At 33.7% G+C, this 21,685-nt stretch overlaps 1 protein-coding gene across 1 annotated transcript in view; it reads left to right on the top strand.

Moving 5' to 3' along the window:
* The window catches only part of LOC129227997 (DNA ligase 4-like), a 61,609-nt gene that overhangs the window by 810 nt on the left and 39,114 nt on the right, over window positions 1-21,685 (top strand). The window contains exons 3-6 of the mRNA XM_054862625.1: window positions 9,778-9,879; window positions 15,653-15,785; window positions 18,980-19,155; window positions 21,199-21,303. Coding sequence (XP_054718600.1) covers window positions 9,778-9,879; window positions 15,653-15,785; window positions 18,980-19,155; window positions 21,199-21,303 — 516 coding nt within the window. The remainder of the gene's footprint in view (window positions 1-9,777; window positions 9,880-15,652; window positions 15,786-18,979; window positions 19,156-21,198; window positions 21,304-21,685) is intronic.

Below are 21,685 nucleotides of genomic sequence, written 5' to 3'. Positions count from 1 at the left end.
AAGCAAGGGCGCCCATATGGGGGCAAGGGGGGGGGGGGCTCAAGCCCCCTTTAGAAAATAGAACTTCTTTGCTTTTCATTCTTTTTTCTTTGCAAAAATGTAAAAACATTTCTTTTCCAGCTGTTAATGAGTAAGTTATTAAAAACGTCAAATTTTAATAACTCTAATCTGCACTAAAATCAGTTTCCATGGGGAAAATATCCTGCTAAACCATGGGGAAAATATCTGACCCCTCCCTTCCCTGCTTTGCAATTTTGCATATGTGCGCTCTTGGTCATGGGCGCCCATATGCAAAATTTAAAGAGGAGCTCAGATATTTCTTCCTGGTTTAGCTGGATATTTTCCCCATGGAAATCGATTTCAGTACAGATTAGAGTTATTACAATTTGATTTTTAATAAGTTATTCTCATTAATGGCTGGAGAAAAATAATGTTTATACATTTTTTTCAAAGAAACAGTACTAAAAGCAAGGAAGTTTTAATTTTTAAGGGGAGGGGGACTTGAGTCCCCACTTGCACCCCTCCCCCCTATGGGAGCCCATGCTGAAAGCGTCGTAATGCTGTGATTGGGACTTGCATAGCCTTCACAATGCTGCCACGTTAGATTTGTCCCAGCAAAAGAGTTTTGATAATCAGAACTAATTGAAACTTGGTGTTTGGTTTATCAATAAAATTTGGATGTGCCATAAAATTGCTGGTTTATGAGAGAAATTTTGAATTTTATTTTTTGTGAACTGTATACATACATAGCATGTAGCATGTATTGAATTGTACAGATTTGTTTGCAAGAGAGTGATGTGTAAATACTGAAAACAGACCTCGAACAGCTTGAAACATTCTTAAGAAAAAGAGAAATTCCTCTTTCTATCTTTAGGTACAAATCTATAAATATTGGGCCTTCATGCAAAAAAGTAGCAGGGCCCCTTTACTGCCTACTGGATCTCTAGGCCACTGAGAGCCATGGGCCTCTTGAAAACTGCCCCCCCCCCCGCCCCAGCACTGCAGGGTCTGCGGGTACATAGATCCAAGCCTGTCTATCTTCAAGATGTTAAGATTATCTTTACTAATAATAAAACTGAAAGTCTCTCTGTCTGGAGGATGTCTGGATCTCTGTGACGCGCATAGCACCTAGAACGTTCGGCCAATTTTCATGAAATTGGCACAGAACTAGATTATAGCATGGATGTGCACCTCGATGGGTTTTTTCGAAAATTCGATTTTGTTCTTTTCCTGTTTCAGTTTTAAGAACATTTTACCGAGCAAAAGTATCATAAGATGGACGAGTAAATTACCAAGTTATCATATCATGGAACCGTAACATGGGCAAGTCGATTGGCGAGAAATTCACCATACATTTCTTGTAAATATGCAGGCAAACGAAAAGACCTTTTAATTATCTACTACGGGCAAAGCCGTGCGGGTACCACTAGTAAGTTAATAAACTTGTAAATGTAATTTTGATGCAGTTGTAATACTTTTTGTATACTTTTATCAGTTTATTGTATTATATACAGAGGTAATAGAAAAAAAAAATCATAAAGTCGTTTAATTTTTTCTTTATAATGAGAAGCCACAATAAAATATGTTTTTTACATGCACAAAGGTAATTTGTTGTTAAAAAGCTACATATTAATTAAACTTTGTAATGAAAGGGTTCGAAAGAATGGCTACTAGGCTAGAAAGGGGACTTTCAGATTTAGATTATGATGCCAGAATTTAATGTTTTAATTCGCATATCCAAGAGTTAAAGGGCATGTGATTCCATTGTTTAAATTTTTCATTAAAAAATATTTTAATATCCTGGAAAGTCATGGAAAAAAGATTAACAAATTTCAGACCTGGAAAAGTCATGGAAAATTGATATTTTCATCAAAAGTCATGGAAATTAATTTAGAGTTATGGGAAAATGTCTTGGACAGTAATCAAGTAACAGTAGCTAAAAAAAGGATTAGAAATCTCGAGATATTTAATAGTATTGCTACTTTGTTGTGTGTGCCACACTAGTAAAAGCTATTAATGCTTAAAAATTTAACGATCCCAAAAACAAATCTGAGTTTAGGAATCCTATTGCATCCGTTTCTGTAACAGCCGTCCACCTTTTTTTGTAATGAAATTTTACTGCTGGGACATCACTAATTTGGAATTCACCATTATTTTCAACACTTCTTGTTTATCATATTGCGTAGTAGTGGCGTTGCATGTTTTTGATTTTACCACACCCGCTCAAAAATTGTAATTCAGTTGCATCCGAGTTTATTTTAACTATTCGTAAAAAAAACATTAAATTTGTAAGAGTTTATTTTAATTTGTTGAAGGGTTTAGAAAATGAAGTCTTTAGTCAGGCAATACATAGAAAAAATTGGCAAGTTTGACATTAAATAGTACTATTCTCTTTGTATAACAAGGTAATGAAAATTTTTATGAAATCATGAAAAACTCTTGGAAAAGTCATGGAATTATTTTATCCAAATTGATTATGAACCCTGTAGGAAAAATTAGTACTTTAGAAGGGTCTTGGGCACTGGGAACAGATTACCCAAAGAGATTTGAGTAAGAGTAGGCCCGAGTCTATAAATTTTGGGCCCCTTGCAAAAATATCAGAGGCCAGTAGTGTTTACTTGCAACATAAGTAAGTCTCAGTGCTAGTTTTTTTATTTTTCGGTTTAACCTCTTGGAATGTTTGGCCCCTTAAGTACGTGCCTCCCCCCCCCCACACTGAAGGGTCTGCGGGAATGTAGATCCAGGTCTGAGTAAGAGAATAGATCGCTTTAAGAGAGCCATTGATCCTTTATTGGGGACTAAGGAACTGACTAAGACCAGCCTAGCTGGGACCAGAGCCTGTTTCTGGTCATCACATTTGTATTTGTATAAAAGTAATAAAGCAAAAAATTGCATGGCAATATTTTAAAAATAATTACTCCAAGCTTTCTAACTGTTTCGCATAGTTTGAACGAACATCATCTGGAGTAGTTTTTTTATGGGTGTTTCAATAATATCAAACACAAAGCGATAGAGTATTTCCTTCATATAGATGAGAGCTTTTTCTAAAATTTTATGTCTTAAAACTAGATTTCAAACCGTTGGGAACATTTTTAATTTGTTTGCTTGCAACAACAACGTTCAGTTCTGAGCTGTGTTCAGAATTTCATATCTCTTGCTAGCTCAATGAGAATTTGGCTAAAAATCAATCACAAGATTCCACCGCAACAGACGTAAAACAAACTGATTTCATCTGATAAAAAAAATAAATTATGATTGTTTAAGTAAGATGCTATAGCAATCATTTTCATTTTTTAGCTTTTCCCTGACTTATTCAGTGGTACTAGGTTTATATTGTACCGATTCATTCATTGATTTTGGTTTTTTTTCAGCAATAATTGCTTTGGTCGTCGTCCCCCCCCCCACCTTAAGTTCAATTTTTGGAATAGAAAAGAGATTTTTTGTTACCTCGAACAGGAATTTGTAATTCTTATTGTTTTTTGTGCAGTTTTAATGTTAGAATGAATAGCTGTTGCAGACCAGTGTACCAGGGGTGCCCACAGGGGGGGGGGATTATGGCGCAAGTTGCGCCATCAAAATTTTTGGGGGGGGGGATTTTTTTTCCAGAAGGTTTTTTTTAAATTTAGAACATGAAATTTTTGAAGTTTGAAAAGAAAAAAATATTTAAACTCATTCAACAAGAAATAGAAGCATAATTAATATTTTTTCCGTGTACTTTTCTGGGCCGTCGCCGTAGCAATCCTTCTCCCTCCCCATTTTTCAGAAGTGTGGCCGACAATTTCATTTTAGCGATGCAATTAACAAAGAAAAAGGAAAACTCTTCATTGTTTTAAAAAATTAAAGTAGTAATTATAAATGAACAAGTGAAATAATAGTGAAAAAAAGGTTTTTTTGCTCTGTCAAATTTGAATAGAAAATGTAATCTTAAAGTAGAATTTAGGAACATCCATGATTCTCTTTTATCAAGAGTAAGTAACGGCTGCGGAAATGTACACTTCAAACATTTTTATTAACGCAAAAAAACAAAGTATTCTTTACAGTACACTCTTCACTAGACCACAGAGTGCGTATGTCTGCCAAGTCGGAAACTATGGGTTCGGCTCGAATTAAAAACATTGTGCATAGAGTAAAATTTGAATAATGGGAGGGAGGACAGGCGACCAAACTAACATGTTGCGCATCTTGTCTCTCGGCGGCCCTGGTTATACAAAACCATACTTCATGGTTCTGCAGTTAAAAAAATAATAAAATAAAAATAAAATTACATAAATAAATAGAACAGCCCATAGGATAGGAGTCGCCGAAATATTCCCGTATGTATATACTTTTTTCTCTGATGAAAAATGTTTTCCTGAAAATCATTGCTAAGTGGAGAAAACTGTATTGTTCGCCGAAATAAATTTGGAATAGAGAGATAGAGGGGGAAAAAAGGTTAAATGCAAAGAGAGGTTCAAAGTATTATAATGAATACTCGCACCAAAAGTTCTAAATGTTTGAATGTAAAAATTGTAAGTAAATCAAAGTTGGATCAAGAGATGCAGGTGGCATATTTAAAATAAAATGAAGTGGAATAGAGACCTAAGGTATCGCAGAAAATTGCCACATCCGTTCAAAATGTTAAGTTCTTTTTCTATAAGGCCGCGAATGCTTGTATTGCAAGAAAACAAAAATATTGTGCGGAAAATTGAAGAAAACTTTATTATGGAAAATAAAAGCAAATAATCGTGTTTGGCAGAGAAAAATTGGAAAAAAATATTACCATAATATGTTTATCAATCATTGAAATTTACAATGAAGATAGGAGGAACGTAGCCAAACTGAAAGGAAGAGTAGAGAACTCCAAACCCTTCTTTTTAGGTCCCCAAAGCTGGCCTGGAAATGAGTTTTTAAAACTTAGGTTTTGAAAAAAAATCCCGCGAAAACGTTCTCAAACCCCATCCCTTACCCTAACATCATTAAAGATGGCCTATACCTAAGTATTTAGGACTGCAATTTCGAAAAGCTGTGAGAGTGCTCCCAACGTAACCTCCGAGAAATGTCCTCTCAATTAATCATTCATCATCATTCAAGGTCGAATAATTTTCGTCTTTCGGACTTGAATTTTTAAAAAACTCCCTGAGGTGTCCTGGATTTGGTGAACTGTCGTTCTCCAAATATTACCGAAGATCCTCAAAAATTTCATTGTTAAGGCTTCAATTCAGAAAATTCCTCTAACAGCATTTAAAATCGTCTACGTTTGCGTTAATTGAATTTAATTTTGAAAATTTGCCAGGGGTAGACTCTGAATCTCTCCACCCATCAACATTACCGAAAATCTTCTACAACTGCGGTTTCAACAGATCGAAATTTTTTCGACAGACTGCCCCCCCCCCCCTCTTTTCTCTCTCTCTCACCAACATCATCGAAAAATGTCTTAAATATCGCTTTTAGAGCTTCAATTATAAAACATTTCTGGTCTCGAGCTCCTTTAAAGCTCCCTCTTTCCCCTTTCATCGAAGGTTGGCTTAAATTATGTTTTCAGAGCTGTAATTTCAAAAAACTGGCGGTGAACTAAATTTTAACAAAAGAAAAAAAGTCTACAATCGGGTTTTTAAGGCTTCAAAATTTGAAAAAGTTTCGGGTGGGGGGCGCATCTCTCTTCCCCTTAATATCACCATAGATCATCTAAAACTGCATTTTTCAAACTACAAGTTTCAGATTTTTCCCGGGGGAGAGCCCCCAGATCCCCCTTTCCGTGTCACAATCACAAATAATTCACAATTGGGAATGCGTGCTTGAAGTTTGCATTTTGAAAAATTATAGAACGATGATCCCGAGTCTCTTCCTTAACATCACCATAGGTCATCTGTGTTTTTCAAATAACAATCTTGAAAATTCCGGGGGGTGAGCCCCAGACCCCCTCTTCTGAACATAATTAAATATAACGTATGATTGTGTTAAGAACTTAAATTTTGAAAAAATATCGGGAAAGGCTATCCTGGACTTCCTCCACCCCTTTCTCCCAAACTTAAAATATAGTCTAAAACCGCGTTTTTATGTCTTCAATTTCGAAATAATGCAAGAATATAGCCCTCCGACACTTCTGAATTCTGACTGAATATTATCTTTACGATTAAGTTTATATTGCTAGTACTAAGATCTAGTAATATGACTATACCTGCTAAACCCCAGAAGCCAAATCTTCTCTCTCTCTGCATATTGGAACATGCGTTTGAAACAATTAATAGGCCGCCAAAAGCGTACCCCCCTCCCCTCCCCAGTTTTTTTTGACCTAGTGACGGCCCTGGTACTCTTTCCAAAATTTGATGACCGTGTCTCTTTTTCATTGAAGGGAACATCACAGACGGCATGGAGGTTGTGTCCGTTTCAAAGCTGGATCAGACGATTTGATTTCTTTTCAAATTTTTATAAATTTTCTGGAAGTAGCACAATTCTGCATGATGAATGCATGTGTAAAAATGATGAGAGGGAGAGAGGTCAAAAGTGTTTTATTGTTTGTAATAATTCTGACCAGTATGCTCTAATCTTCCATTAATTCATTTGCGCCTTGACCATCGTTAAGAACTAGTTTTGAAGTTTGCGATATTTTTTATCCCTCCAATTGACAATTTATATATTTTCTTCATCAACGAGCTCAAGCTTGTGAAGAATTTTTCATTTCACTTTACTTCCATCGTCTCTACCATTTTTAAACTGATTGTTTCAATTTATCATTAGATGATTTTTATTAAAACTTTCAGTGATGTTGATTTTCGCTGATGGAGGTAGGACAGTCTGTTCTTAAGGTATTTTAATTATGTTTCGTAAATCATATTTACTTTCCTCTATATCTAATATCCCTACTAGCAAAATTTCTTGCATCAACCTTGACAGATCTTGATATTATACTGACGGCGTCAATATTGACGTGTTTCATACTGCATAAAGCTTGCATAAAGATTAAAAAGCAATATTACTATAACAACACGTATGCAACATTGCATTCATCTTAAAATATCAATATTGATATTACCTTAAAATAACAACATTGCATACATGTTGATGCCGTCAAGATGATATTGATTTCATGCTGTCGCCGTCAAGGTAATTAGTACACAATAGAGCAGGTGGACCTTCGTTGATACTTGCGCATGCGCATAGTTCTTTCTACCCAGCGTCCCTCGCATTGCTAGCACATTGATTCAGTCGGTTCAGAGGAGTTGCACGTGGCTTTGCATTTTCTAGGCTTCGTTAAGTTGGTTGCTTAGTTATTAGTGTCGAATAGTATTGTTTTAGGAATAACTTATGAATAACTGATATTTGCATTTGTTTATTAATATAGTACTAAACAAGTCATATCGCAGACGATGTGCGATCAATGTTAGAAATGGCCGAAAATAACAAAGGACATGAAGTCCAGAATTTCGTATTATCACTTCAATCTCACAAGTAAGATTAATTTTATTCAATGGTTATTTATGTTATTCTTTGAGATAAATTCATATGTTTTGTCCATGGGATATTTTCAATGCTGACATCCATTTGAAAATGTACTTTATTGTATTTATTTATTATTTTGCTACCTTTACTCTTAAATGTGCTATAAAAACTTCCGCAATTATTTCTAAATAGGCATTTTATGTCTTTATAATACAATTAGAAGCAAGAATTTAAAAAATAAGTCAAGTATTACGCAAAACGAAGAAACTTTCATTTTTTTTAATTAAATTGCGAGTACTATTAATATCTTTATATGAATTTCCGATTAGATGTCAGCTTTAAGAAAATATTCTCAGACTAGAAAACTATCTTGAAGAATAACAGAAATAATTAAAGAATGAAATTTAATTCTCGAGTTTGAAGTGAAAATAATACAAATAAATAAATGGATAAAACACCTTGCAAACGTGCTGATTTCATACTGTCATGTCAATGTATCCTGATATTTTCCTGTCATACCAATACGTATGCAATATTACAAAAGCAAGATCATCTTGCCTAGACCTTGATTTCATGCTGTCATGACAACATCTTGATATTATCCTGTCATATCAATACGTATGCAAGATTACAAAAGCAAGATCATCTTGCCTAGACCTTGATTTCATGCTGTCATGACAACATCTTGATATTATCCTGTCATATCAATACGTATGCAATGTTACAAAAGCAGCCTACCTTGATATTTTCCTGATATTATGCTGCATACACCTTGTCAGTCAATATTGTGGCAGCCTGCTGACAGCATAAAGGGAGTAACATAACAACATTGAGGCAGTATTAATGCAAGATGATTTTTCTTGCATGTCAACCTTTATGCAATACTGAGGCAAGATATTTTGCTTACTGGGATGTATAGAAGGATATTTGATTCATTAAAATTCTCGAGTTCTTATTTTCGATGTGTGCTGAATAGCTGAATCCATTTTTGAGGATTTCCGAAACATATCTGTCATGGTGTGTCTGATCCATATTTTTTGGATATGCAACTTCAATTTTGGAAAACTTCCAGGAGAGCGCCCCCCCACTGTAGTGCCAGAATAACACCCTCTTTATCATCAAGAGTCATCTAAAACTGCGTTTGTCGAACTGCAATTTTGAAAAATTTATACTAGAGACCCTGATTCCCCCCTCTTTCCTTAACATGATCAAAGACAAGCCTAGAATTGCGTTTTTGGAGTATCAATTTCAAACAATTCGCGGGGGAATGGTACCGAAATTCACCTTCCACTAACATTATCCAGATCTATCAAAACTGCGTTTTGTAAAGCTACAAGTTCGAAATTTTAAGTGGAGCGCCCCTCTCCCTCCCCCCCCCACTCTCGTCAACATTATTAAAAAATCGTGTTAAATTTGATTTTCTGGGCTTCAATTTCGAGAAATTTCCGGGAGAGCTTCCGAAAACTCGTTTTCTTAATGTCACAAAGGTCGGATACAATTGCGATTTTAGAGCTTCAATTTCAGAAAACTGCTTTTCCCCCAACCACAGATAGCGTTTTTAAGACTTTAATTTTGAAAATTTTCCTGGGGCAAGCTCTAGGATCTCTTCTTTTCTAACATCACCAGATAGTCTAAAACTGCGTTTTGAGAACTACAATGTCGAAAACAAAGGAAAAGCGCTCTTTCACACAATGTTAAACTATCTACAATTGCGCTTTTAAAGTTTCAGTATTGAAAATTACCGGGAAGGGCACACCAAACCTTTTATCCCCCAAACATCCCCAGAGATCGTCTAAAACTGGTTTTAAAACTACAATTTCGAAAATTTTCCGAAGGAGAAACCCCCGAACCACCCCATAACTAAGTGAAAATAAAATAAGATTCATATTTTACAGATTCATATTATATACATTTAGTAATGACTCCATCCAAAGTCAGAAAGTTGAATCCACTCTTCCTGTAATTGTTCATACGTTTGAAAAAAAAAAGGTGTAGCAAAATTCAGAGGTACCCATAACTTGTTTATTTAAGATGCACGTTGTAAAATTTGAAGGCAGGTCAACAATCCAACAATATTTCAGTTCGAATGCTATTTGTTAGCTCTACCCCCCCCCCCCCCCATGAATTTGACTGGAAATTAAACTCTAAAAACTGTTATATTTAACCCGATTCGAAAGCGAGAAAATTTGGGGGGGGGGGCGGGAATTTAAGCCATTGAGCTTGGGGGGATGGGCACCCCTGCAGTGTGTGGTGCTGGTGGTATTACACATCTTCCTGTTTAGTTTTATTTTGATGAATAAAAAGTTATTAATTGATTTTTTGAAATGCATTTTTTAATTTTTTTTTTTTGAATTTTAGTTTACTTTGGCAAAACTGCTCATTGATATCTTTTGCTTGGATAAAAATGGAGTTGATGCAAAGAAACTTATCAATTATCGCTCACCAAAGACTGCAAATGCGGTAAGTTTACTGGAGAAGATGTTGCTCTAAATTTTTTAAAAACCAAAAAAGGGTTTTTAGATTTTTATCCTAACATGTATGTAAATGGCAAACTTCCCTATTTTTGCTTACCAAAATTTTCCATTTGTCCAGGGATCCTCATTTTGCAGAGCTTCTCGGAAAAAACCAACTCCTTACCTTTGCAAATAAGTTATTTTTCTGTGCATGTGTCACAGAAATTTATTATTGGAGCATTTCCTAGCAGTCACGCAATTTCTTTCTAAGAAATGTCTGCTATCCAATTTCTTTCTCCAAAGATTTTTAGACAGCCAAAAAATAAATAAATTAACAATTACCCCACATCTTCTTCCTTTCTGCTACCTTTATTTCCATTGGATTATTAATTATTTTTTTTTAAATGCACATTATTGTTATCTGATAATTTTATTTTTATTAGTATTCAAAGTCATAAAATTTTTAACTTTAAGAGTTTTAATATAATAATTAGTGACTTTTCTATTTATATTATATTTTGTTAATGTTGCAATGAGAAACATGTGGATATGGAAAAATTAAAGATGAAAATGCTTAAAGTATGACCTAGTTTTTCTAAATATTTTATTATTTAAAATATAATTATTTTCCTGTTTGTTTTCTAGATGATTGTCAAAATATAAAACACAGATTTAGATAAGTGGTTGTAGGGTTTTTTAAATGATTTTTTTTTACACACAACGTTGAACTACAAAATTTAAAAGTTCTTCAAAATCATCACAAATGCCTCTTAAATTGTTTCTCTGAGATGGGCAACCCTCTTTATTTCATATGAAAAGTACTTTAGCCAACCATTTTCATGTTTCTTAATTTTTGTTTGTCTCTTTTCTGATATTCAAGCAGTGATGCCGACTCCATGGGGCTTAAGGGGGCCTGAGCCCCCTAAAAAATATTTTTGAGGGGGCAGAGCCCCCCCCCCCCCAAAAATCAAGAAAATTATAAATTACATTATGCTTTCTAAACTCATAAATTTATCTTTTATTTTCCTTGTTTGAAGATAGTTTACCTTGTAAAATATATTCAGTAATGAGTTAAAACAAATAATTATTACGGTTGTGTAAGCAGGTTAACTGAAAACGAGTGGTGCGAATGATGATAGTGTTACAGTGCTGCGAGTACTGTAAAAATTTGTCCCAGTGCGCGAACTTACGGGTCAAGTCTGTTGCCGGTGGGCAGCGCTGCGGCGCGCTCACCTAAGTGTTGCTGATCTGGAAAAATATATATGAGAGTTTGATTTGTATATAAAATGGGAGGCGTGATAGTTTTGAATACTTTTGGGAATCGTGTTTAAAAGAAAACCTTCACAAAATGATGATCCTTCCCTCCCTCGGAATCGACGTGTACCAAAGAAGTATGAAAACAATGAAGGCAGCTCACCGCACACTTTCAAAATCCCAAAGGAAAACATTTGACTCGCGCTACTTATGCGAAATAGCTATAACACGATTTTTTCTCCAGTATTCAGACCTAACGCGAATTCCTCACCGCAACACGAAAATTCTCAGAAGGGAATCGTGGTGTGTTCGTATCAGCTTTGTTATTGGCTACTAAAAATTTTTTTTTCATGAATGTATCTTTATCCTTTTACCATCGCTGAGAGTAGAAGTTCCCTTTTCATTTTAAATGCGAAAGTATGAAATATAATGACACCTAAGAGCGCTGTTTCATCTAAAGTTTGTGAAGATAAAAAGAGAAAGTTTCATGACAATTAAAGAAAAGCTAGAGCTTCTTGAAAAGCTGATGGTCAACTAAAAAATGCGTTGAAGGTAGCACGAGAATTAGGTATGAGTGATTCTTCCCTATACAATTACAAGTCAAGAAAAGGAAATCCGTAAAAATTCACCAAGTAGTGTCTTGCAAAAATTTATGAAAATGGAAACTGCTCATGTATTGTGTACTAATATCATTAATTGATCGACTGTACAGTACAACTAAAGATGCATTTGCTTTTCTTACTATATACTGTGTCTACCGTATACCGGTTTATTTTTTCTTTCTTTCCCATTAATCATTGATTTTGTACATCGTAGCAGTATTTTATGTTGAATAAAACGTTTTTTTTTTAATACAAGTAAACATTCAGTTCTTTATGTAAGAGACAGTAATCTACAGTTAGTTAAGAGATGGTTTTTAACAGTTTGAGGGGGTGTTTACAAGTGTCTAAAATAATTGGGTACGTTTATAAAAATTTTTACACATACCCTTTTCCACAACGCGAAAATTCGACCTACGCGAGAGGTCTTGGAATGCATCCCTCGCGTAAGACGGGAGTTGACTGTACTACAAGGCAATATACATTGAGGTTTGTAAAATGGTGCAATTTTGCATTATTGGGCGATTTACATCAACTGGACGCACACAGGTCATTGCAGTTGAACAAGAGTGCTTGCTTTTATTAAACAGAGGTGAAAGAGAAGAGAACATTTTGAAAAATCAACTGAGTTTTTCAAAAATGACCTAGACATTGAAAGACTGCGTTTACACTTGAATATGTTAGCCGATGTCACTGATGTAAAAACAACTGGTCTTAAACAGCATGCGTAAATTAAATTTCCTTTTTACAAAAATACTGTGTGTGTTTGTATTTATTTCTTCCGTTTTTCGAAACCAAAAAATGTGTCGGGCTTGTCGAGTTTTCGAGGTTCTAATGTTGATTATATGATTTTAAAAAAACTTTAAAACTCACTATTTTTCATCTCAAATTTAGAAAATTTCCTGCGGCATGCCCCCTTTCCCCCGATATTTTTTAAGTCGGCGTCTCTGACAATGCCCTTCAATGCAAGTCAAGTGCCCTACCTTTTCCATGCCTAGCTACGGCACTGCATGACTCGCCGTAAAATAGAACAAAAAAATGTCTCTTACTAAGACAAGTGACATGATCTAGTTGAACCAGAAAAATTTGTATACCAATTTTCGGATTGTTTTACTTTGAAAACGCCATGCCACATACTGTTTGTTTTTTAAATTATACACACCAGAAAATATGTAAATTGGCATTTTCAAGGCACAACAATCGACCTTTATGGGGGGGGGGAACCTCCATGGGATTACATAACCCCCTAAACCCCCGGTGATGACTGGGCCAGCCCCCCCAATGATTTTTGCAAGTCGGCGCCCCTGTATTCAAGAGCGTAAATACAGTGCCTCATATTGAACGAAACAAAAAGAATAGCCTTGTGCAAATTCTATAATTGATCGATTTAGCTGCAACTAATAAATTACAAAACTGTATTTATGCAAACTTTGTTTGGCAATCGCGAAAAATCTTCCAGTTTTAAAATGACCGCTAGAAACGCTGTTACTTAAAATGGTGCTATAAATGAAAGAGAACATATAAGAGAATGTCAAAACAACATCGTTTATTATTCAAAAGACGTTTAAATTTAAATAAGAATCAAAAAGACGTCAAAATTTAAATAAGAATCAAAAATACATCAAAACTTAGATAAGAATCAAAAAGACATCAAAACTTAGATAAGATCCATCAGATTGTCTTTTTATTGAACTGAGGGTGACACAGTTTCAGGATCCATCAGATTGTCAGATAATTGTATTAATAAATGCAAATCATTCAGATAATTGAAATCAATACCTTCTTGACGGAGTCAACATGTATGCAATGCTGATATTGTAAGGTAATATCAATATTGATATTTTAAGATGAATGCAATGTTGCATACATGCTGTTATTGCAATATTGCTTTTTAATCTTTATGCAATCTTTATGCAGTATGAAACACGTCAATATTGACGCCATCAGTAAAATATCAAGATCTGTCAAGGTTGTTGCAAGAAATTTTGCTAGTAGGGGGATGATGCAGTTTCAGGACAAGGATTTCGTTGTAAAAAAATTAGCCCAGGACAAATAGCAGCCAAAGCCAAAATAGCTGGAAAACTTCATGAATCTGGTTCAAAATACAGCAGAGTAACGTTATAACGCCGACCTATGTAACGCAATTCTCTATAAACCGCACAACTTTTCAAAAGTAAACAATAAGTTTGCAGTTAAAATAGCCCTCTGTTCCGCCTTGAAAAATTGAAAGCAAATTCAGTTTTAAAACAGTTTTTTATCTCTTCATCTTAATTCGAAACTTTTAAATGAAAATTTGTATTCACAATAAAAAAAAAAACATATTATATTGCTCTTGAAAATGCAATTGCTATGCAAACCATGAAGCTAGTAGAAGTGCAGTATAATTGACTTTCTTTTGATTTTGATACATATTTATTTGAGAATGACAATATGAAGCAGAAGTAAAGGGATGTAAGAGGCAAAATTTAAAAAATGGAGATAACAAGTACAAATATTGTTGGAACCTCTCCTGTCTTGGAGCAAGAGACAGTACCAATAGCCCTGGTAGGTGCTGCTGTACAGTATGATTTAGAAAAAAAAAGTTAATGAAAGTGTACCTAGGACTTATCTTTAAATGTGTTTTACTTAGAACTTGAAAATGTCCACTTACATGCCTTTGCTTCTTACTGCCTCATGATTATATTATATTACATAATTAGTATTTTAATACCCATTACAGTTGAAACGCATTCTGAAGTGCAAATATATAGATATATTCTTAATATTAGTTTCAAAATTTGTCAATATCTATATAACAGTAAAACCTGTATAACGCAAAAGCTGTGGTCCTGAAATGTGTGTTATAACTGTCTTATGAATATTTACTTTAGTATACAGCATTTATCTAAATCAGAGAGAGGTTGGGCTAATGCTCTTCCTTCACAACTGAAATATCAGGCTTGTGCCACCCCCCCTGCCCAAAATGTTTGGTCGTCCTACTCCTGAAGTTTCCTGAACTATGGTCCGTGACCCCTTGGAGGTTTGCCTAGCCTTAATAGGGGTTCTGCAGCACACCTGTAAGAAAAAAAATGTTTTGCATTTGAATACCATCAGTTTCACCTTTGAAGTATGGAATTTTCCTTTGAGCTGTACTTCCCGATGCCTCAAGATGCAATGCTTCAAGATCATGCATGGGTGATTGAGCCATTTTCTGTTTCTACAAAACCAAGCAGTCTGTCATCATGGGAATAGGACTGTTTGAAAGACATAACTTCAGACCATACCTTGAAATTTACCTTCCAGGATTGTTACCTCGAATTTTAGCTTTGTTTGGAAAACGAAATACCAACCGCTTGTTTCAAAAACAAAACGTGTTCTTCCATTTGCCTCAATACACCTATACAAATCAGGTTTTTAACTTATGCAATTGCTAAAACAAAATTTCAAAACTGTAGATGCTGAATCTGATATTCGACTCCAGCTATGAAAAATTAAACCCGTACATTGTGCCAGCTAAAACAACCTCACACTCCCATCTATTCAAAGTTTAGTTTTGAATTATAATTCTTGTATTACATATTGATTTCTATTTGTTCAGTTTGATTTTCGTACTCGAGAATTTATAAGTAAAGTTAAGCCTTGTAGATTGCCTGCGAAGTACTTTTTTAAGTAGTGATGATCCCATCTATTTAAAGCTGGTTAATTTAATTATGTTCAATTAACTAGAAACTACAAGTACTTATACAATCTAGTGACTGGGATCTGCACTGAATATTAGTCAATAAAGGGGTCTGCTGGTTATAATGTTTGGAAAGCCCAGCCTAAGCGAGTAACGTTTGCTTCTCTCAAAATTGCTATGTTTGGAAATGAAGTAAAATTTGTTAGTGATGTCTTTTTTGTAAGGTAACATCTTATTTTATATCTCACCTATTATCTTTTGGATTTCAGGAAGCAGGTGATTTTGCTAGTGTGGCCTATTTTGTTTTAAAAAATAGGAGTCCAGAGAATGGGACATTAAAAGTGCATGATGTTAATTTTTATCTGGATAACATTGCTTCTAATCATGCAGAAAGAAATAAAGGTAACTAATTTGATATCTTAAGCAATCAATTCTATTTGGTAAAGTTATCATCATTTGGTGATAATTTGGAGTTCCATTTAGTAAAATTATCCTCATTTGGCAAAATTTGAGTTCCCTTCGGCAAATTATATTTATTTGGCAAAATTCAGTTTCTTTCGGCAAATTGAGAGTTTCCACCGTCTTAAAAATTTAAATTCAGGCTCCTCCTGCGCAGGCCCATAATTTGGACAACTAAGGGATAGGTCTATCGTCCCCTTCCTCCACGATTTTGAAAGCAACATAATTCTAAAGTGATGATCATATTAATCCAACTGAACACCAATAACTTTCTCTTTTCAATGGGCTCCCAAAGATCATGTATACATTTTTAAACCCAGTGACAAATTTACTACAGTCGAACTCATTGATAAATTTAAACATTGAAGTAACCCTCAATTTTTTTTTTCTTGGGGTTTTATTTTAAATATATTTTTATTTTAGAAGGCAGGGCAACTGCACCCCTCTGGATACGCCCATGCTGGTAACTGAAAAACATTTGTGAGTGATAACGTGTACACGTTAGTAGTGTACACATTTATAAATGGTAAAGGTAGTGAAAATCAAGGCTGGTTGTGATCTAAACTCATGTTTTGTGCAAGCACATGTAAAGAGGATTCCCCACCTGTTTTTTAAAGAAAAGGATGAGGATAATCTCTACCCCCTAAAAGTGTTGTCATTTGTTTGTAACTTGACAAAAAAAAAAAACATCTGATTTTAGCTCTACTTATTTACTTGTTTGAACTCTTCGGGTAGACATGTTACAGTTTAAACCCTCTGCAGCTCTGAGCTCATTGGCCAATTAGTTGAGTAAAGTAGGGTTGGTTTAGCACAATTAAAATGATATATATATATATATATATATATATATATATATAAAATATATGCAAGCCAAATACCAAATATTAAACAGTTTGTATAAAAATAATGATGAGAAGAAGGAAAATTGCAAGCAGCTATTTAATAGGAAAAGACTAAGTATGAATCCATAGCTTATCAGCTGTGGAGGATTCAATAAATATGGTCAAAAGACCAAAAAATTTAACTATGAAATAAAAGAGAGTGTCTAAGCTCCAGTATATGCAATATAGAGTAACATTGGACAAAACACACCACATGTTAAACTATAAACAAAAAACAAGAGCACGTGGGAAACGGGTGACTGGCATGTTTTTGGATTATTCTCTTTGGATATGGACTTATTTTTTAGATTTTACGTTGATAACTGGAATGAATTTTGTCAAGTTGAATATCGGATTGGTTTTGTTTTAAATTGATCTCAAGGTAAGATCATTTTAGTTATTGGCAGGTACTGTCCCGTGGATGACTAATTATTCGGAACTTGTTTTCCTAATTAGTCGAGGCAGAACCCCCTGCTTTTATTTTCAGGTTTAAGCTCTTGTTTATTGTTTATAGTTTAACATGTGGTGCGTTTTGCCCAATGTTACTCTACATTGCATATACTGGAGCTTAGACATTCTCTTTTAGTTCATAGTTAATTTTTTTGTTCTTTTGACCATACAGTAGAAGACCGTTATAACGCACACTTTGGGGTCACAGCTTTTGCGTTATATAGATCATTTCACAAATTTTGAAACTAATATTCAGAATATATCTATATATTAGTCCTTCAGAATGAGTTTTATCTGCAATGAATATTAAAGCACCAATATTACAATTAGTTATTCACAAATAAATATGTTTCACAATCAAAAGAAAGTGCATTATCCTGCACATCTGCTTGCTTCATGGTTTGCATAACAGCTCCATTTTAAAGAGCCATCTGGTATTTTCTGTTCATTATGATTACTGATTTTAAATTTAAAAGCTTTGAATTAAGATGGAAAGATGAAAAACTTTCAAAATTTAACTTGCCTAACAATTTTTATGTTTGCAAAGCAAAACAGAGGGATTTTTCAAGCTTCAAAACCTATTGTTTACTTCTGAAAAGTTGTGCGTTTTATAGAGAATTGGGTTATACAGGTCAGCGTTATAACGGTCTTCTACTGTATTGATTGAATCCCCCACAGCTGATGAGCTCTGAATTCATACTTCGTCTTTTCCTAGCTGCTAGCAATTTTCCTTCTTCTCATCACTATTTTTTATATAAACTGTTTAATATTTGATATTTGGCTTGCATATTTTTTATATTTACTTGGCTTTTTAATTTTACTGCATTGCGCATCTATGGGCTTTTGGTGTGGTCTTTTCAATATTTTTCACTTTTGTTATAATTATATATATATATATATATATATATATATATATATATATATATATATATATATATACATACAGGGTGTTCAGTTTTAACCTGCAAGACCTTTATTTTCGCAACCGTTAGCCCTAGATGTATACTTCCAGTTACAAAAATGTTCAAAATCAGATGCAGAGTTAAGATGTTGAAAGTTTGAAGCAAAAATAAAAATGAGTCAAAAAATACAAAATTTAACTTTTTATACGGGCCCTAGGTCCCTTAACTTATATTAAGGGAAATAATCACCATTGAAAGATATTACTAACACAAAAAACTTGACATTTATGTGGCAAAAACTCAGGCAGATGTTCCAGTTTAAAGTTTTAAGGAACCATAAAAAAGATGAGATTGGAACTTACTGCCCTTTCAGAATAATGACATGCTGTCAAAGTAAGAAAAAATAAGGTATTTATATTTTTCATTGCTGTTCAAAAATAAGTGTAAATGTTATGCCGTTATACGCAAAAACACACTACAAAACCTTGAAATATTTGAAAAAACACACTCTATGCGTTTGTATAATTTTAAACACATGTTAACTGCTACATTTTCCCCCAAAAGGCGTTATTGACGGCAAGTGAAAAGTGGTTTAAGTCAGAAAACGCTGCGGGTGAATATTGGTCGTACTAATTTCAAAGTTTTAGTCTTGGAATTATTTTTCAATGGAGATTATTTCCCTAAATATAAGTTAGGGGACATGAGGCCTGTATAAAAAGTTAGATTTTGTATTTTTTGACTCATTTTTATTTTCACTTCAAACTTTCAATATCTTAACTCTGCATCTGAATTTGAACATTTTTGCAATTGGAAGTATACATCTAGGACTAACAGTTGCGAAAATAAAGGTTTTGCTGGTTAAAACGGAACACCCTGTATATATATACTTTTTTCTATCTTTCAGATGATTTGAAATATGATCTTCTGTACTTGCTTCGAAACACTTCTGCTCTTGAGCAAAAATGGCTGATAAGGATTATTCTGAAAGACATGAAATTAGGGATCAGTGAAAATAGCGTTCTCAAAGCCTTCCATCCAGATGCTATAGATTTATACAATGTTACTAATAGTTTAGAAAAGGTACTTGTTTTTTTGTTTCCATTTTGCCTTGTTACTACAATCAAGAAAGAATGTTGACCTATAAAAATATTTCTTTCCCTAATTATGGAAGATATAATAATATTTTCCATCTAAACTTTTCTAGATTAGCAAATTTTGTATACTATATGAAAATTGTTTCTGAGTGCTTAACTTAAGATAAAAATTTGTGATACATCAAATGAAATATTTTGCATCCATAAATGATAAAGTCAATGTAGCTATTTAATGTCTTTCTTTACTCAGTTACCAGATTATTTTACCAAAACCACCTCAATACAGTCTTTTACCATATAGCCACTAAAAATGTATGGGTAACATGAACAACATTTGTCTGATAACTAATAGTAACATATAGCTGATACTGACATAAAAGTGAGAAAACACATGAATTCATTGGAATTTGAATGGAAAATTGAAAAAATTAAAAATAAGGCCCATTTACCTCTACACCTGCTCCAATCCAAATCATTTTTATTTGTAAATAATGAAACAATACTGCTAATTTAAAATTGAAAACAAAATAGGTGGGTAGAGCGTGAAATGTTTTTGTTTCTCACATGTTTTTTTTTTATTTTTTAAATGGAGTGAGCTGGATTTAATACTCTGTGCTTTATTTTGTGTGAGAGTTTTATTTTATGACGAGCTGCGTCGCCTGACTTTGCGCAATCTACCTCGAAAATAAAAGTTATGTCTAGTGTTATGTGTTCAACAATCAGGCTTGAACAAAAAAGAAAAAAAAAATCTGTAAAATTTCCCGACAGATAGCAGAAAAATAACCAAAAAGGAAACATTTTGAATTGTCCAATTACAAGCAATGCTTCAAAATTAAAGCAAGAATTTTCTTTGTTTATAATGGAGAAAAAAAAAGGCAACCAATCTTTTTCTCAATGATTTTATTCACGCCAATTAAAACTGAGCTTGCGGCAGACGATACATTTCTGATTTAATATTGATTTTCCTTCACTTAAAAGTGCTTTTTCTTTTTTCCTGGTGATTTTACAGCATTGGTGGTTTTGAAATCCCAAGAAAGTAAATCTACTTCAGGGATATTTTTCGCAGGCTTTCAAATGAGACTGAATTCAAGACAATCTTATAATTATAGAAAGAACCATTTAATACCATTTTCGGTTCTTAAAGTTAAAATTTGAATGGTTCAGTATTGGTTTTTTTTTTTGCCATTTGAAAACCACCCTATGTTTCTTCTCGTGTGCCCAATAGAGTGGTTCAAAAAAACTTTTTTTCAGTTCAGGACACCCCCTATTTTTTCACATTTACTAATAGTATAATGCTGCAAAAGTTTTAGCTTCTTACTCAAATTTTAAGACGGTGCTCAATGACCCCTTCATTTAACATTAGCCGTATCATAGAAAATGCCACAAATTGAGAAATATTTAATATCCCTAGCTGTTTTTTTTGTGAATAATTATTTTACTGCAATGTATATGCATATTTCTATTATATATTATAATATGTAGCATATTGTTTTTTCAGTTCAATGCATTTTTTAAACCCTCCTCCCCATACTATTGAAGTTTGGGGGAGGGGTTTGAGCATCCTCTTTCAGTTGAAATTGGAAGCTAAAATTCTTCCAGTATTTTGCTATCCACAAGACTAAAACCATTTAGGGGGTGTACCGTTATCTAGGAGAAAAATATTTTTTACATTTATTTTTGAACCACCCTAGTGCCCAAGTACCTCCCTGCTAAATTTGGTTGAGGTCTGTAATCTGGATTTGTATAAGAAGCATACACACCTACATATTCTTTGTTTTATTTATATAGATAGCACACAAACTGATGGCATTGATTTGTAGTTCTTTGTGTGGAATGATATGTGTAAAAACTCATTCTCAGTTTCACTTTGATTTCATTTAAACATGTGTTCAAAATGTCTGAATAAATGTTACATTTGTAAAAAGTTTGGGAACAGACATTATGCATTTATTATTATTTTTAAATTGCTGTAACATTGAATACTGTCCATTGTATTCCCTGACTGCATCAGTGCTGTTTATGATTTTAGGTTTGCTGTAGTTTAAGAAATCCCGCTGCTCGTCTGCATGAAATTGAAATAAGTCTTTTTTCTCCATTTCGTCCCATGTTGGCAGAAATTGCCCTGCCAAGCCAAGTAAGAGTTACATAGGTTTCTTCCTTTATGCATGTTCTTTTTTTTTTTTGAACTCTTTTGTAAAAAGTTAATAGTAAATATAATATTATCAAAGTTTTTAGATGTAGAAACAGACTGTATTTAAAATTGTATTTTTACTGTATTTAAAATAATTTTTACTGTATTTAAAATTAAGAAAACATTTTACTGATTTTGCTCAAAATTTTGATATTTTGAGGTCACATTTCTCACAGAAGATATTATTTGATTTAAAAAAAAAAAAATGTACGTAATATTCATGGATATTGGTCACTTTTGGCAGGTATCACGTTTCAGTGTAGGGAAAAAAAATGTAAAATGAAGCACCTTAGTTGACAAATGTCAGTCTCATCTCTTATGACCA

Source organism: Uloborus diversus, chromosome 8, assembly GCF_026930045.1.
Source record: "Uloborus diversus isolate 005 chromosome 8, Udiv.v.3.1, whole genome shotgun sequence".
NCBI classification, from domain to species: domain Eukaryota; kingdom Metazoa; phylum Arthropoda; class Arachnida; order Araneae; family Uloboridae; genus Uloborus; species Uloborus diversus.
The sequence above is the reverse complement of the archived record's forward strand: the minus strand, read 5'-3'. Positions and strand labels throughout refer to the sequence as shown.